At 38.2% G+C, this 17,523-nt stretch overlaps 1 protein-coding gene across 1 annotated transcript in view; it reads right to left on the reverse strand.

Annotated features, from left to right (window-relative positions):
* Positions 1–3,061: 3,061 nt before the first annotated feature.
* si (sucrase-isomaltase) overlaps positions 3,062–17,523 on the reverse strand; it is a 96,969-nt gene continuing 82,507 nt past the window's right edge. Inside the window, exons 46-48 of the mRNA XM_084717328.1 lie at positions 13,955–14,004; positions 8,978–9,148; positions 3,062–3,469 (exon numbers count right to left, since the gene is read on the reverse strand). Coding sequence (XP_084573454.1) covers positions 3,392–3,469; positions 8,978–9,148; positions 13,955–14,004 — 299 coding nt within the window. The 3' untranslated portion in view covers positions 3,062–3,391. The remainder of the gene's footprint in view (positions 3,470–8,977; positions 9,149–13,954; positions 14,005–17,523) is intronic.

The raw sequence follows: 17,523 nt of genomic DNA on the forward strand, positions 1-17,523 counted from the left end.
AGAACAGCTTTTATACATCATGGCTATTCAACTTTTAAATCCTATTCATAATAAACTGACCTTTCACCACTTTTCCAAATATTCGTACTTCTTCAATTTCACTTCTTCATACAAATTAAAGCCAGCAATGCAGTTTAGTCTCAGCTTTTCAACAACCAGCATTTACACTGCAGTTTCTTCAGAAATTCCCTTCCCTAGATTTCAGACTAACTAGGATTACACATCGGTCTGATGATGCCAGGCTAATCCACTAATGATATATCATCCAATAGTACACCTGACATGGACAGACAATCTTGATATGATTCATAAAAATTGGTTCAGCGTGGCCAATTTATCACTGTAGCTTTAATGTCATCCTTATGCATACTGCCTGTAAATTGCTGTAAGAATAGCACATGCAGTTTTTTGTACATATTTTCCCTTCTCCTTAATTTTGTTGTGGTCTACCAACCTTTCTCACGCTGTCTCACCCTCTACAACCGAGGCAGGTCATTTTTTTGTCACAGGCTACAGGCTGCACTCATATTTATACCAATACCCAGCATGAAATGAGTATTTGGACCAAGACAATTCACTAATTCATGCATAAAGAAGCATTTCTTTCTCTTAAAAGTTTGAGCCAAACACATCCAAGTGTAACTAGATGTGAGATCTTCTTGATGTCTTAGAAGAAAGCCAGATTCGACTGCCCCGTGGTGTTGTCTGTTGAGGTAGTTTATGGATATTTTGACAGCAGAGAAAAAATGTTGGAAAAAAAAAAGCCTCTTCACAACAACGCAATCAAACAGAATCTGATGATGATAATGTCAGAGGGCATTCATAATCAAGTTTATTTCTCCAGCAAGATTAGGGATGTAATAAAAGACATAATAATGATAATAATACCAGAAAGACAGATTTTAAAAGAACTTGATTGTTTCAGTGTTTTCTTCTCTCTATGATTTCTTCCGAAGGCAGTGTTGTGACTTCAGTTTAAATCCAGGAAGAATGCCTAGTCAGATCACCGGCGCAATTAGTCCTGCTGGCACTCGTGGGTGGCTGGCTTTGTTTTTGGAGTCAAAACAGAGAACTTTTTTCCCTTCAAAATCACATATTACCTGAAGACAGGGGCTGGAATGAATCGTCACAAATCTAAACTTTTTGGACGCAATCCCAGAAACACGCAAAGACACACACCCGCATACGCCGTTCAGCAGTAAACCCCCTCTGTACATCGCTACCCGTGGAGTGCCGATTACAGTGGAAATCAATTTGAGGTGCCCATGGCTAAATTGATATCATTACGTTTACTGCAGGTTGAATAATGGATGACTGTATCATTATATGGGGAAGTAATGGGACGAGACAAAGCACAGGTAGACAGCTCGCCGCAGGTGAGAGCTATAATTAGTGTCTAGTTCCTGGCACGCCCGCACACACGCACACCCATACACATACAGATGTATGCACATGTGCAACTGCGGGATCACACAGGTGCCAACTCGTAGTGAAAAATGGTAATGCACTGAAAAATTTAAGCTGCATTTAGTAATTCCACTTTAGTTATCGTTCCTCTGTTGGTTACGGGCGTGCTGCAGGGAATTAATCACAGCATCGTGAATTTCTTGGATCAAAGCTTTTGCAATTATCAGCACACACTTCTTGAGATGTTGCATGTGTTCCGTTCCACTGGTCATTAATTCTCGCTGTTTGCTATTTTATCATGAGCACCTGTCCACTCATTTTGCACAGCAGTTGGTTGCCTACTGGTGCTCCTGTGTGGTGAAATAAGGGCCAGAGTAATTTCATAAAATTGCTCGCTCTGCAGGTGATATGTTTAGGACACGGATTAGGTTATTATTTCTTTCCTCCACAAATAGTATTCATAATTAAAAAAATATATATATTAAAATGTATTAAGCGCAACATGCAAGTTGAGTGAACTGAAACTTTTTTATGTAAAAAAAGAAAATATACAAGTTTGCAATCTACAAAGACAGAACCGCATAAAGGCATTTTGAGCAATTCCCACAAAAAGCTGCGTGAATAGGGTGTCGTAATTACAATGTTAATTTGAATTATGGTAGCTGAAACTAACATTTGTTTATTCTAGTTACTCTCCAAAAGTGACATTACTACTTTTTTTTTTTTTTTTTTAATAAATGAATAAATACATTAGAGGATCAGTGTTTAGGATTTAGTGGCATCTAGAGGTAAGGTTGTGGATTGCAAACAACTCCTCACCCTCCCTTTCCAAGCATGTAGGAGAAACTACAAAGCTGCTGAACTCATGGAAAATGTGAAAGGCCCTATCTAAATCAAGTGTTTGGTTTCTCTTGTGGGCGACTGTAGAAACATGGCAATTTAACATGGCCACCTCCACGGAAAAGGACCTACGGCTTTGTAGATATAAACAGCTTGATCAGTAACAAAAACACAATTGTTATTTTCAGGTGATTATACATGAATGAAAACATATATGATTACTATATTCCATTTCTGTCATATTCTGTCAATAGATCCCCCTAAATCTTACATACTGGACCTTTAATACAATAATATTTGAGAGAGGATTTAAAGGGGCTCTGTAGAGTTTTTTTTTGAAAACAAAAGAGATGTTTTCATTCACTGTCACTCACCAAAACACACTGTCTATCTTTGAGGTCAAGCAAACATATTGATTCCTCATACGATCTGTGCAAAGCCAAACATTCATAATCCTGTATTGTTTACATCAATGTTTGCAGTCTTCTTCTTTCCCGTCTCTGTTGCTGCAGTCCTGCTTTTCTAGTCATATTACCGCTACATGCAAATACCTGGAACAGTGTGAATCCATTGGAGAGAATGTCTATTCACGTCACCCACGTACATGTACATGTAAAAGCAAATACACGTGAGTCCTCATGTCCACGCATGTGACAAACAAAACAGAGAGCCTCTCAGAACCAAAGAACGCTTCTAGATGTTTATAACTCTGCAGGAAAACTTAAATATCATGTGACAAAACACTTTTCGGTATTGAGCACTTTCATAATTTGTAGTTCTGTACTGAAGGTATTGAAACACAAAACACAAATGAGTTACCATTCAAAGTTATTTATTGAAAAACATTATGTTGTGTTAATTATTAGAAAAACATCTCTGCCTGTACTCAGTGTAGTGTAATGTTACTGAAGGTTTCATGGTACAGAAACATAAAAAAGAGCTTGTGACATGCAACAAAAATAATAATAATAATAATAATATATATTTAATGGTAGGCTCATCAAGATGTGTGGCAGTACATTAATATGATTTCATATTCAAAAAAACATTGCATTAACTTTACATCATAATTTATGGCAAAGGACCATTATGTACAGGTACTTTAATTATTAACCAGCAAAAGACAAAAACTGTCCTCTGTTGATCAGGCGCCGGTCCTCCATGTGATGCTAAAATTCTGATCCACAGGAACAGACTTTGAAGTAGCATCTATAATCAGCTTCTGTTGATACAAAAAAGAAAGATTTATGTAGTTTCTTTAAGTGTGCACATCCCGTGTTGTAAAACCAGATTATGTCCTGTGTTTTCTTAATTAAATATTGCACAGAAACAGAATTTCGGCCTACACATTATCGGAAGCATCATATGTTTTGTTTGAAAAGCTCATCTTAATTTATGATGTATAATTAGTTCTTGGTGATTTCCGTCTTTTCTTAAAATTACATTTTTCCCTTTTATTGTGATTATGTCAGATAATTGGTTTTCAGATTCCTCAGTTAATTTTGTTTGTCTCTAATTATCCTTTAGCTTATATAGTATTTTGCTAAATAATGTTTTATATATTAGTTTATATATTTTCAAATCCATTGTGTCAGCATACGGCTTCTTGATCTCCTCTGTCACATCTGTTTTTTTTGTTGTTGTTGTTGTTGTTGTTGCTGTAAATAAGAAATCAATGTCCAGATTGGTGATGATTTGGTGATTTTAATTTACAGTTTGTCTATACTGTTCCCACATCCTAAGGCTGACAAGTTCGGTGAAATGGCGACTCTGTGTTGTAATGCCAGACAAATGAGTCTGAGTTTGAATTCTTTGAGACTGCAGGAGCCCCCCCCCCCTTCAACTTCCTTTGTCACAGCCACCTCGATTACTTTGTAGTTTGGAGGGAAGATTGGCTGGTTTGTATCATTTATTCAGAGAACAGGCCTTTTCAATTTTGTGTAAAGATTTGTTGATTTTGAATGGTTATTTATTTATTCCACTAAAGCATGCACAATGTGGCATTGTTGCCTTTGCTGTTGCCTTCTCTTGTGACAAAGAGAAACAGTGAAAGCTAAAGAACATTTTTTGTGGATTTACAATTTTGGAGACTATTATCTGCTGAATAATAAACATCTGTATGATGTATTTAAATACATGCATGTAAACATGTAATTAAGTAAAAGATGTAACTTTATTTTTTATGCATAGTTATGAAAAGGGTGCCTTTTTTACTTCAGCACCCGTCAATGTCTATGCACATCCCTGCTATATACTGTACATAATACAATATATGTCCAAGGCATTCCTCATAAACTAAACTCCCAGTAACTCTGCCCAAGATAAGCAAGTACACTCTTAGAAATAAAGGTGCTAACTAGAAATTTAAACGGTTCTTGGGCTTGTCCCCATAGGAGAGAACTTTGGTTCCTGGTTGAACCTTTTAATAAGGTTCCATTTGGAAATCTTTCAGTGAGTTCTACCCAGAAGTCAACATTAAGGGTGTGTAAGGTTTCACCCACAACCCGCTATGAAAGGTTCAAATGGAGAACCCTTCTATGGTACAATGGTTCCACCCAGAACCCTCTCTGGGGAATGTATGCAGGATCTTTCCCAAGGGTTTGATCTAGAACCCGAACTCTGTGCTCTTCCATGAAAGTTTTTATATTCCAAGGGTTTTATCTAGAACCCACCCAGGGGTTTCTACCAAGAACCCTTTTATATTTCAAAGGTTTTATCTAGAGCCCACACAGGTGGTTTCACTGTCAATTATTTTATATTCCAAGTATTTTATCTAGAACCCGTCCACTTTTATAGTATGGTACTTTCCTTGAGGAAAGTGTTCTTCAAGTATTTCAATAATCCCTTAAGAACGCTTTCTTCTGAAAAGGGTTCTTAATGGAACCCTTAGTCTCTCAGAACCTCAGCCCTTTGGGAAAAACCAGTTTGGAACCCTTATTTCTGAGAGTGTATATGGATAAATGGAAAGATGGAGCTTAAGTTGACTAAATGTAATAAATGTATGAGCATGTGCACAACGTTCCTCCTGTTCTGCTCCATGCCTTGTATCCGATTCAAAGGAAAATAATCCCATTTTGTTTATGCCTTATAAACAGCATGGGACCCCAGTAAAGTTAAACCAGCCTGAGTTTATACAAGTGATGAGGTATTATATATGACAGTATGAAGAGGCCTATACATGTTCAGAATAAAAAGACAGAAATATGTAGCTCTCCCACCTCACTGTATTCAAATGACACAGTGCCAGCTGCTTACTGCTTCTTTCAAGTTGTTACCCTATCAGACAATACTTAAGGAGATGAATGGATTGTCTCACACTGAAAAACCACTTATTACCATGCACATACTGTGTCATCCTCATTCCCTCTTTCTCCTTCCTCTCTGCCCTTCTTCCTTCCCCCCGCCCATCTTTCACTCTCCCCGTTTTATCTCTTTCACCTCTCTATTCCTCTCTCCATCTGTTTTCTGTGATGCATTCTCTCCCTCTCCGCCGCGCTCTGTCCTTCCTTCCCTCCTTTCCAAAGATGGACTGTCTTTCTGTCTTTTCATTATTCTCCACCCATCCTCGCATCCCCAACACACACACACACACACACACACACACACACACACACACACACACACACACTCTCAAAATCCCTCTGTCATTCTGACTTTCTTCATCTGCAATTCTTGCCGTCTCTCCCTGCTTCTCCCTGTCCGTCTTCTCCAAGAACAGTATAAATCAAAGGCTTCCGGGCTTTTTCACCTACGATTATTTATGGAGCTGCTGTAGCTATCATTTTCATGCTCCCGATAAGTGCACTGAGTACAGTACACAACCTCGACAGGAATAGTTTATCACAAGCTAAATGAGGAGAGGGCAACAACACATGCTATCTTCTTAAACTTGGCCTAGTCTTTCCTTTTTCTTCTGCTTCACTCACTCGTAGTGGTAAACTTCCATATCACCCATCCTGCACCTTATAAAACACCTCTACATCCTCCTTGCCCTCTTCTTCCACATGATATATATCCTTCTTTTTTCCAGTTTATGACCTAAACTCTTCTTCCTTACTCATATTTGCATTTGTACATTTCTGGATTCTTAACTGTCTTCTCACCTTGTGAATAAAGAACTTGTATGACTTCAACTAAATACTGTTTTGGTGTCCTTGTGTGGAAAAAAAATGAATCTTTTCAAGCTCTAACTGAACAGTGTAGTTGACCTTGACCCTCTACAGAGGAGACTCCAGGGTTCAGCGTTACTGTTTTTCTTCTCTTGCCCGGTCATGCAAGTGGGCTGGAAATCTAATTGCCCAAAATAAACTTTCACTTGCCCTTGAACAAAATATTTTATTTATTAGCGGTCAAATAACAACATCAACAAATGTTAATTGTTATGTTTAATCTAAGGCTGCAACCTTTTTAAAATACCAGGAAACAGTGAAAATCCCTGTTTTTGTAAGTCCAAGGTGATGTCTTTAAATGTTGTTTTGTCGGTTCAAAAAGATATTCGGTTTAAAATGACAGTTACAGTTCACAGTACACGGTGGGAACTGACCCTTCCTAAGTCCCGCCCCTTTTTGTTCTGTGCTCTGATAACAGTTGCAAACTTGGTACCTCAGTCAACTTTCTGCTTTTCCTGTAAAAGCGATATAATGGGTGAAAGCTTAAGCTAGCTAATATTTGCAAAACGCTGGTTAAAAACTTGCTAACGATTGATGCAGATTAGCTAGATAGTTGGTGTTTAGCTCACATGAGTTAACTTAAGATGTGATGTGTGATGTATGTTTTTTTTTTTAATGACAAGCCTAGCACATGGCAAATCTAAGGAAACAGGGAAGGAAAGAGTTTACCGATGAACCAGGCTTACTCAACTGTCATTGGACCACACAGAGAAAATGGGTGGGACTTAGGAAGGGTCAGTTTCCTTCAATGTAAAGAACTGACAAAATGCCAGTGTTCAATTTTCACACTAGCCACCAAAAACTGTGGCACTGCAAGCCACTTTGGACAATTTGGACAAATGAATCACCATGTATCAAGCTCTGTAACAGGCCATACGTTTTTGGCTTCGTGTTCACAACTCCTCATGATTCACTGTCACATTTCTTTCCGCTCAACCACTGGAGCGAGATGATGGAGCAAGCGAGAGGAAGAAGTGACAATCATTTTACATGAGCAGCTTTAAACCCGCCGTCCTGACTCAAGTCCTCAGCACTGTGTTCATTACAAAACAAAAGTGTCAGGGGGGGAAAATGCAGAGTTGATTACAGCTATTAGATGACAAAGTGCGGCACAGCAGGGGTTGGGCTGTGAACCTGTGTTTTTTTATTGTTGTTGTAGTGACAGTTTTTGACTGGCAGGGAAATGCTCAGTCAACTCGAAAGCTAGGGTGTGTTTATGAATTGTGTGCATGCGGTGATGAAAGAGGCTCACTGAGCTATGATATGAATGTGCAAAGTGAACTATTAAATGCAATGACACTGATTGTATGCATGTTAGACAGTGATTAATATGTTTGTTTTGAGGTTATTAGAGCAGAAATTTAGCTGAGTGCATTTGTGGGATGCAGCGGAATATGCACGCTTGTATACACATTAGCTAATATTGTTCCATTACCATCGAAGTTTCCTGTCCCTGCTAGCAGATGCCTCCGTCTAGTATTTATGTTCTTAATGATCAGTGAATAAGACTTTGCAGAAAAAAAAAAAACTTGTTATTGAATAACAATGTCTACGGTTGATTTTAAGCAAATGCTGTGAGGCATTTCACAGTGAATTGGGAAACTGGAAACATTTTTCAGTTTTCTATTAATGTTTTTCTGTGGCTTTAAAGCTGCACTACGATGCAGACTGTTTCATGGAAAATGAAATAAAACATGAATAAATAGGATATACCACACATTATTGGTTTCTGTCTGCAACTATGTGCACAAAATAACACCCTTTTGCCAAAAAACTGGCATTTCATTTATGTTAAGAGCTTTTGTGGTCATAGACCATTTCCTGCATTTGATGACATTAGCCAGCAATCTGCCGAATTGCGTTTATCATTTTCACAATGGCAGAAAGCTTTAAAAACACAAAATTCCAAGCCTATTTAAAAACTGAGAGGTAGGCTGGCCCTATTTTAGCTATTGTCACTTGTAATGTATTACACATACACATCTAGATAACTACAAACCCCAATTCCAAAAAAGTTGGGATGCTGTGGAAAAGATAAATAAAGCCAAATACAAAAATTTGCAAGTCCTTTCCGACTTGTATTCGGTTGAATACACCCATTCTGAATGTGATGCCTGAATCGCATTAAAAAAAATTGGTACGGGGGCAAAAAAAAAACTGGCAAATTTGTGGAATGCTCAAAAACATTCGACAGGTCAACAGGATAATTGATAACGTGATATATATATATTGATAACGTATCATGACTGGTTATTAATCCTCGCAAGGGTTAGTCAGTAACAAGCAGCACTAGCAAAGATGGGGCGAGGTTCACCACTTTGTGAAAAACTGCTTGGACAAAAAGTCTAACAGTCTCTTCAACGCACAATTGCAAGGGATATCAGGATGCTAGGGCATCAAATTCTGAACGAGTGTATATTTACAAAAAAACAAACAAATTAGTTTGAAGATTAAATATCTTGTCCTTGTACTGTGTTCAGTTGAATATATGTCAACTGGTTTGTATAATAACTACATTTACTATGGTAACTAAATGGTGAACGTCCAAAAACTCTCCTGACCTGAGTCTCAAGGTCGTGCTGCGGGGTCAGCGGATGCGCGGTTCCAGACGTGTCTGTTAGGGTCACCTCTGTGACCTTAACACTGCCTGCACCCCAAATCTCTACCACGCCCAGGGTCAACCGGTCAGCAGCAGCGAGGTTACCGTTGACGACCTGATTGGACAGTTTGTTCTGGAAGTGAAAGAGTAGGAGACAAAAGGGTGAAACAAGGAAACAAGGGTTATTAGAAATAGCAAAAATGTAATACAAAGATGCTCTTGATTCATATTAAGTAGTATCTCCTCTATTCTGTACTTCATCCCTACTGAGGAAGATTGTTTGAGTATCCTTCTCCATGTCATTAGTTTTATATCCACTGTATTATAGTTCTTACACTGCACTTTGCTTTTAGCAGCCCCTTAAAAAACTGAAGAAGAGTAAAATGTTCTCATTTTGTAGAAATGGCCTCGGACTGAAGGTCCAACACATATGGAGCTACAGGAGCACACACAAACACAAACACAAACACACACACGCACACACACACATCTACATTCAGATAGCCATCCAAAATGGCATACGATCTGCTAATCTGCCAGGCAGCACTGGCCTCATTGCCCAACTTATCCTCATCTTCTCACATCTGCCTGTTCACACATACACCCACACACGCGCGCGCACGCACACACAAGTACATTCAAACACAAAAAAACACACACACTTGCGCTCTCTTCCTCGCTCTCTCCCCCTTTGGCTGTCAGACAGTGTGCCTGTTTTATCGCTGTGTGAAATTGCTTTGGAATGAGCCTGATGGTAGGCAGAGGACAGCCACAGATGTTTGGCCATGGCTGCCGTATGTGGGGATGTGTGTACTGTAGATGTGTGCGTATGCGTATGTGTGTATGTTTGCGATTAAACGTGTGGTCATTAATGTGTGTCTGTTTGTGATTGTGCGCCTTTGCTTGGCTAAGAAGCTAATAGGGCTGGGTTAGTCCCATTAGTCCCAGTGATTAGGGAATGTCTGTCATGTCGGACTCAAAATGTGATCAAGCTGTGGCCTGGTAAACACTCGGTTTTCACTGAACTTGGCCAAAAACTTAGGCACATGCTACACAAACTCTTAAGGTACCACTTTCGCGCACATGCGCAATGTCAGCAGAGGTGCAAACACAGGTATGACTTCCTATTTTGTTGTCCGTCTTATGTATCTATTGTTTTTTAATTGATTAGTAATGACTTGACCCCACATAAAAGAGAATGTGCCAAGGTCAGTGGGGTGATGCAGCTGAGGGTTTATTGATGGAGATGCATTGTGAAGTTTTGGAAATAAACAGGCCTTGGTTGCACTTTATTTTACAGGACACTAATAAGATGTAGCAAGCTGTACTTTGTATGAAATTTGACAAAAACTAGAAATGACATGTTGTTTATTGGATAATAGTTTAATCCTAATTAGACACTAACAAGGTTTACTTTGTATCAAAATAGACAAAAACTATATTCTTTAGTGGACAGTATTAGGCCCTAGTATTAGACACTTATCAGACTTTTTTGGAGGGTAATTTTGAATATATCACAACAGAACTGCACTGTAAACTGAAGTGGAAGGTCTCTCTATTTATCCTATAATAATGTCAAAAAAGGCTGTTTGCAATTGTGTCTAATTTGATACAAAGTATGGCTTGTATTATCTTATTGTTGTACTGTTAGGTGTCTGGGGAGTAATAAGGGTTTTGCTGTGTTTCTTTACTAATACAAACACTGTACAAAGTAATATTGTAGGGTAAACGTGACCAGTGATACTAATTAAGGTACCGTTCCATTTAGTGTAGCACAGCCTTTCTAGTCAGCCAAAACGCACAATAGCAGGTCTCTGTCTCTGTTTGACCTGAATGAAATAATATCATTGGTAACACATGTTTTTATCCCACTATTCCCTGTCAGAATGGCTGCTGTGAAAAAGGTCTATCACATCCTAATTTCTGCTGCTTAGACAAATGCAAGCACACAAAATGTTTGTGTCTGTATCTGGCAGACTATTGCACTGCAGTACTAAAGCATTTTGTTGAACCCTTTGCCATGCCCTAATACTAATTAATTAGATTTTTTTTAATGAAGGGAAGACATTCAGGGTATCATCAAATTATAAATTATGAGATGGAGAACATATCATTGATAATGCTGAATGATGGCTACAGATATTTGATCGATACTCACTGATCTGAGCAGAGTAGACAGGTGTACTTCGATACACTCTGGTCCGCATGCACATGTACGCAAGGATATTTTGATATTCCTATCTTAACTTTTTGTACTTTTTTTCACAGAGTGGGCTCATACAAGTGTTCTGCATCCGATTCAGCAAACACTCCTAACTTCAGATGACTGTGTAAATGATCCGCCTGTTAATATTTGAGCGTATTTTTCATGAGAATAGGAAATTTTCATTATTAACACTCCAATAATACGATATAAAAGTAGAGTAAAAATGAGAACTTTATGGGTTTGGAGATTGAAATGCTGATTTTGGAGATCCAAAGAAAGTCTATCATTTTAACAGCGTCAGCAGTTGAATTAAGGGACCTGCTAAAGCAAAGAAATAGGAAAAAAATGTGCAATTAAGTTGTACTATCACTTGGGTCGCGCCATAATAGGTGATGCTGCACTGTCGGTCATAAAAATATAAAAATGTATGTGAAGATACAACCAATAGGCTTGACAGTAGTCAATTTACATTAATGATGATATCCTTAGGCTATTTCAATATATTATACAACTGTAATTGAAACTGTAGAGTCACACAGGATAATATCAACATAATTATACTATGATAATTAGGAATTGTAATTTGTATAGGATTTTCATATACAATATACAATGCATTGGTGAAAAACTGTCAGTGTAGCTGCACATGACAGATTTGGACCTTGTAAATTGTGTTTGTACATAAGAGAACATTCAGAAATTCAAGAAAATTGGTGACTGCAGCCAAGCAGTTCTCGTAAACCACTTGTACACACCACTTGAGAATGAATCTGTTTTGTACGAGGTGTTCTTGCATGAGGCCCCCTTTCTGTATCAATCTGTACTGGGTGAAAGAGGCATGTGCAACATACGTGAGCGGGGATTCATTCATTTATTTATTTGTTTATTTGTCGTTTTGGAATCAGCGTCTGTGCTTTTGCCAACTAAAGCCACAAAATTGCTCTTTGTGCTTGTGTTTGTGATAAGAGGTTGTCTGAGCAGGCAGAAATGCAAGTGCAATTTTGTGCCAAAACAAGTACCAGAAACGCACTGTGATCTGCATAAACAGAAGCACAGCTGCTCCACTCCAACCACCTCGATGAGAGCATGTTCTTTAGCAGCCATGAAAACACTGAACAGGTGTGTGCACAAACAAAAGCCTTGCACCTGATGAAATGACACTGTGACTTCACTCGGACCATCGGCTTCTGGCACAAAACTAAAGGCTGTAGACTCATACAGTTATACTTGGAGTATCTGAGTTTGCTATTAAATTCTACTAATGCACTCGGCTACTTCTATCTATCCGTCTATCTACTCTCTTATTCCGCCTTCTTGAAATGGAAAATAACTCTGTAATGTCACTATGACTTGCACAAGACTTCTAAATCATATATCAAAAGCAATGATGAGAACAGGACAGTGAAACTGCAGTATACCCATAAAAAAGGGCTTCTACCAGGTGTTTCTGCAAATCCTCTCCACTACCTCATATTCAAGCTGCATGACAGACTGTTAAATTATTGTTAAAGCCTTTTAATATTCTGGTAAAAGGAATACTTCTGATTATTTGATGTGAGTGTCTGGCACGCCCTCAGTTAGGAGAAGCAGAGAGGGGCACCAGCGCAAAATTTATGCAATTTGCTGCTGTGGTCAGATTCAGCAGCAAAACGTAAATTAAGCCACCTAAAAAAAGGCCCACCTAAAAAACATCAATATGAAATTAAGTGTACGCTATATTTAGAATATTTTGACCAATTTACTTTCCTGTCAGACAGACAGAAAACAGCCGTTATATAAGTTAATATCTCTCTCTCCAAGCAAACCAAACTGCAAATGCAAAATCAGCCACTTTACCTCGCAGAACACTTGAGTTACTTTTGTACTTCTGCCTCATTCTGGTCTTAGTTCAGATCCCGCAGAGTTACTAACAACAAACTAACAGGTTGAGGCAGTGGTAGACCAGCAACTCCCAGATGCGTTCTGCCAGGTAAAAGTACTGATTTCATGTATGGAGTTTGGGTGCTTTTGAGAGAGCAATATTTGGATTATTGAGGACAGGTTCCAGACCGTCTAATTGCAAAGTGAAGCTGCGAAAGTATTCCAAATATAGCATGCACTTAAACTGATATTGATTTATACTGATAGTGTAAATTTTCCCGTTGTGGGACTAATAAAGGAATATCTTATCTAATTTCTTTTAGGTGGACCCTTTTGAAGTGGCTAAAATACCTTCTGTTGCTGACCGTGTCCACAGCAGATCATTGCTTAGCTTCTGTACTGCTGCTGCTCTTTGCCTCTCCAAACTGGGGGCGTGGCCACCATCTACCGTAGATCATACACTGACCATCAATGAGTACTTAATGCAACCCCACCTCAATTAATCTGGACTATCCCTTTAAAGTGAAATGAAAATGAATCTACTTTAAGATTATTATAATAGTGCCATTATTAAAGTTCTCCACAGTGTGAGCATTTGTACATCATTACTTTGATACAGTTGTCAGAAGAAGAGTTTTTATAAGTGAGAATTCAGCCAAAAGGTGTAAAAGCTACATTCAAATCACCACCTCAGTTATATACATAAATTCTGTGCTAATGGTTTTCAACTGTTAACCTTTGACAGCCGCCTACCACAGCCCCAACGCATGTCAAAGTACGGGCTTATTCTCCATCCTCACTGCATTAATGACAATAATGACGACAAAGGGAAAAAAAAAAGAGATGTGACATGTAGTTGGCCCTTGAACTCACCGATTTTGCTGTGAAGGAGGTCAGCAGATATTGCTTTTTCTCAACTGTGTCTGAGGAGAGAAAATAAGAGTGAATTACATACAGAGCAAGAAATGGAGACAATGTAAGGACAGCGAAAAAAAACAAAACACATGTGACTACCTGACTGAATGACAGAGGGACAGTGACATACGGAGGCTGTATTAATATATGAGCTTTCATATTGAGGAGAGGACTGAGTTCTTATTCATCTGACTGACTGGATGGACAAAACAACAAACACCTGATGAAGTGGATAAATGAGTCAGTCAGCTGGTGAAGGGTGACATTAATGAGTGAATGAAACACTGAGTAGCTGCATGAATAAATTAACAACTGACTAAAAGATGAGTGACTGGACAAGTTAATATCAGTGGTGGAGAAGTATTCACATCCTTTACTCAAGTAAAACCACTAATACCATCCTGTAAAGATACTCCGATAAAAGTACAAGTCCTGCACTGAAGGATTTTCCTGAATATACTGACATATTTTTACTTAAGTAATAACTCAAGTAAAAATACGTCAGGAAAATGTTAATTGAAGTATAAAAAAGCAAAATTACTCATGCAGAAAAATGTCCCCTGTGAATGTATTATGCTATTACAAATCATTACATGATTATTACTCATGCATTGAAAAGCATGATTTACTGCTGTAGTTGGTTGACGTGGAGCTAATTTTGAACTATTTTGCATATTAATGTAACCAGTGATTATTTTCATCATGAAATAATCTTCTGATTATTTTCTTCATTAAATGACTGATTGATTGTTCGGTTTGGATAAATTCTGAAAAAAGTAAGAAATGCCATCACATTTTGTTCATTTGTCACAAGAGCTCAAAGTCATGTTTTTTTTTTTCAAACAAATAGAATTATTAAAAATGAATTGAAATTATTAAAATATTTGAAATGAAAAGCAGGAAATCTTTAATGTATTATAGTTTTTTGCATGAAAAGACTTATAATAAACAAAATAATTCATTTTATGTCAATTTATTAATCGCCACTGGTGCACTCAGAGGTGGGGCGATCACCTGTGCACTTGTGTTCAAACAACACATCAAAAGTGCTGTCTTGGACGCCCCTGTTGGAGATAAACATGATAAAGTCCTCTCTAGGGTGTCCTTGGTGCTGTAAAACAGGGATAGGAACAGTTTCACCATAAATGCATCACAACTTTTGTTTTACCCTGCACCTCGACAGCCTGAGTCCGCTGCTGTTAACTGTCAAATTATTTCAACAGCACTTGCACAGTTTGATATGTTTTGTGTGCAAAAATCTGAATTTGCAAAGTAACTAAAGCTGCCAAAGAGTAGAAGTAGAAGTAGAAAGTAGTACACACAATTTGTACTTATCTACAGTGTTTGAGTTAATAAACTTAATTACATTTCCACCACTGATTAATGTTGTACAGAAGTGACTCATTAATAGACTCATCTACACACTGACTCATCACACAGTGTGACCTCAGCTTATTAAGATAGAAGAATTAGGCTAGTTTGGACATAGGACTGGTTAAATGAATGAGGGAATAACCAATGACTAATGCACAGATGAGTCAGTGTGACTGGCAGCAGAGTGAACAGCCAACCCTCTGAAGTGAAACTCAAACATGCAGAACTCCAGAAAAGCAGATAATACAGGTAAGCACAGTGAGAGGCAAAGCAAACAAGAAAGACATAGGGAGGCTACACTGCAGACAGACAGCGAGACGCAGAAGAGGGGAGCGAGCGAGCAGATAAAAGAGGAGTGATGGAGAGCATATCTCCAGGCAGCGACACGGGGAATTACTGTAATAGTTTCTGTCACTCCCCTTCTCTGTCATCCCCTGTTCTCTCTCTATCTCCCCCCTCTCTTCTTTGTCCCAACACAAACACGCCTTTCACAGAGGAGTGCATCTTCTCACAGGAGCACTTCAGAGACTGATTCTGTACATATATCAGTGTGTGAGTGTGTGTGTGAACAAGTGAGAAAGCGGAGAGACACTATGTTGTAGTCGTCTGTGTCTATCTGATGGAATCAATGAAGAAATTTATATTCAGTAGAAAATAGCTCCATCTGCTTTCTCATACTGTACATAAATTTCAGACATGCTGAGCTGAAGGCGTTCCTCTGGTTGCTTATTTCCTGATTCAAAAGCTGCTTCTGTCTCTAAATTGATTAAAATTCTGCCTGATGCCATTTAAAAACATCATGGTATCTTCATCCGTATATCACAAAATAAATTAAACCTTATGTTCAGTCATTTTTGTCTGAACACCAGTCCGGTAGACTTTTTTTTTGTGAATATATAATACAATAATAATAAAAATTTGTAATAAACTTACTCAGAATTGAAGGAAACACGCTTAGTTGAAATACTGGCTACAGCCATAGTGTTCTCCTTTGAAATTTTAATTTCAGGCCGGAATAAATGTTCTTGTTTATCCAATTCACCTTAATTAGAATTCAAATCAATGCCAAATGTTTGCTGGATGAGTTAGTGTCTGTTTATTCTTAGTCCTATGAAATCATTAATAATCTTTTATATGGAGCAAAGCTTTGCATTGACAGATAACTGATAGTTATAAACAGCTGATCAGCTTACAGTGTAGGACCAATGACTTGGGCAGGAGAAACAACTTGCTTCAACCGTAGATTGCATATTAAATAGTATTTCAACCTACTTAACATACCGTCCATGGCTCCAACTCACTATCTGGACTACAGTACTCATTTTTGGAATTGCAATTGTTACGTATTGCTTCTTTAATTGAACAAAAAATGAAAACACAAAAAGATTGTGAGTTTTAAATACTGTTAGCTGCTGTTGTTGGGACAACTGGATCATGGTAATTGGTCCAATTCTTTATAACATGAGCATATAATATGATGAAAAAGAGTCTACAGCCATGTTAGCATCTCTGTGAGGCTATACTTAGGCAGAGTGGTGCCTCATACTTTATGTTAGGGTAAGCATGCTAACATGCTTATAGTGACGCCATAATAAGTAACACTTCAGCAGTAAAATGTCTAAAACCCCCAAGACATACACTGCATATTGAGCTGTGTAATTAAATTGTTGCAAATGTTCACAACAATGGTCAAAGCCAGAAAACCTGTATTTATTCAAGGTAATGGTGAGTTTCTGACTAGTTGTTTCTAGCTAGTGACTATAATTTCTGGGGAAAGACGTAACACGTCAGATGCAAAAAAAAACTGAGGCTGACAGGAATGTCAACAGCTTTTGGTCATAAAGTTAATTGAACAAATAAAAAATCTGACCTGATGATTGAGCTGGAAGAAAAGTTAACAAGCTACCAAAGTTATTAGAGTTCATTGTTGTGAGGGACATTCATGTGAGTGCTAAATTTCATGGCAATCCACCATTAGCTGTTGAGCTATTCCAGTTTGGATCAAAGTGGTGGACCAACAAGTGACAGACTGACAATGCCCTTCAAAGAACCATGCCGCTAGCATGGCAAACAACCAAAAGTGCACTGAAATCACCGCCTGCAGTGCCTTTGTGCATGACAATCTGTCTACCATCTATGATTTTTAGCCTGCC

The sequence above is a fragment of the Lutjanus erythropterus genome, chromosome 4 (genome assembly GCF_056507025.1).
Source record: "Lutjanus erythropterus isolate fLutEry1 chromosome 4, fLutEry1.hap2, whole genome shotgun sequence".
NCBI lineage: Eukaryota > Metazoa > Chordata > Actinopteri > Lutjaniformes > Lutjanidae > Lutjanus > Lutjanus erythropterus.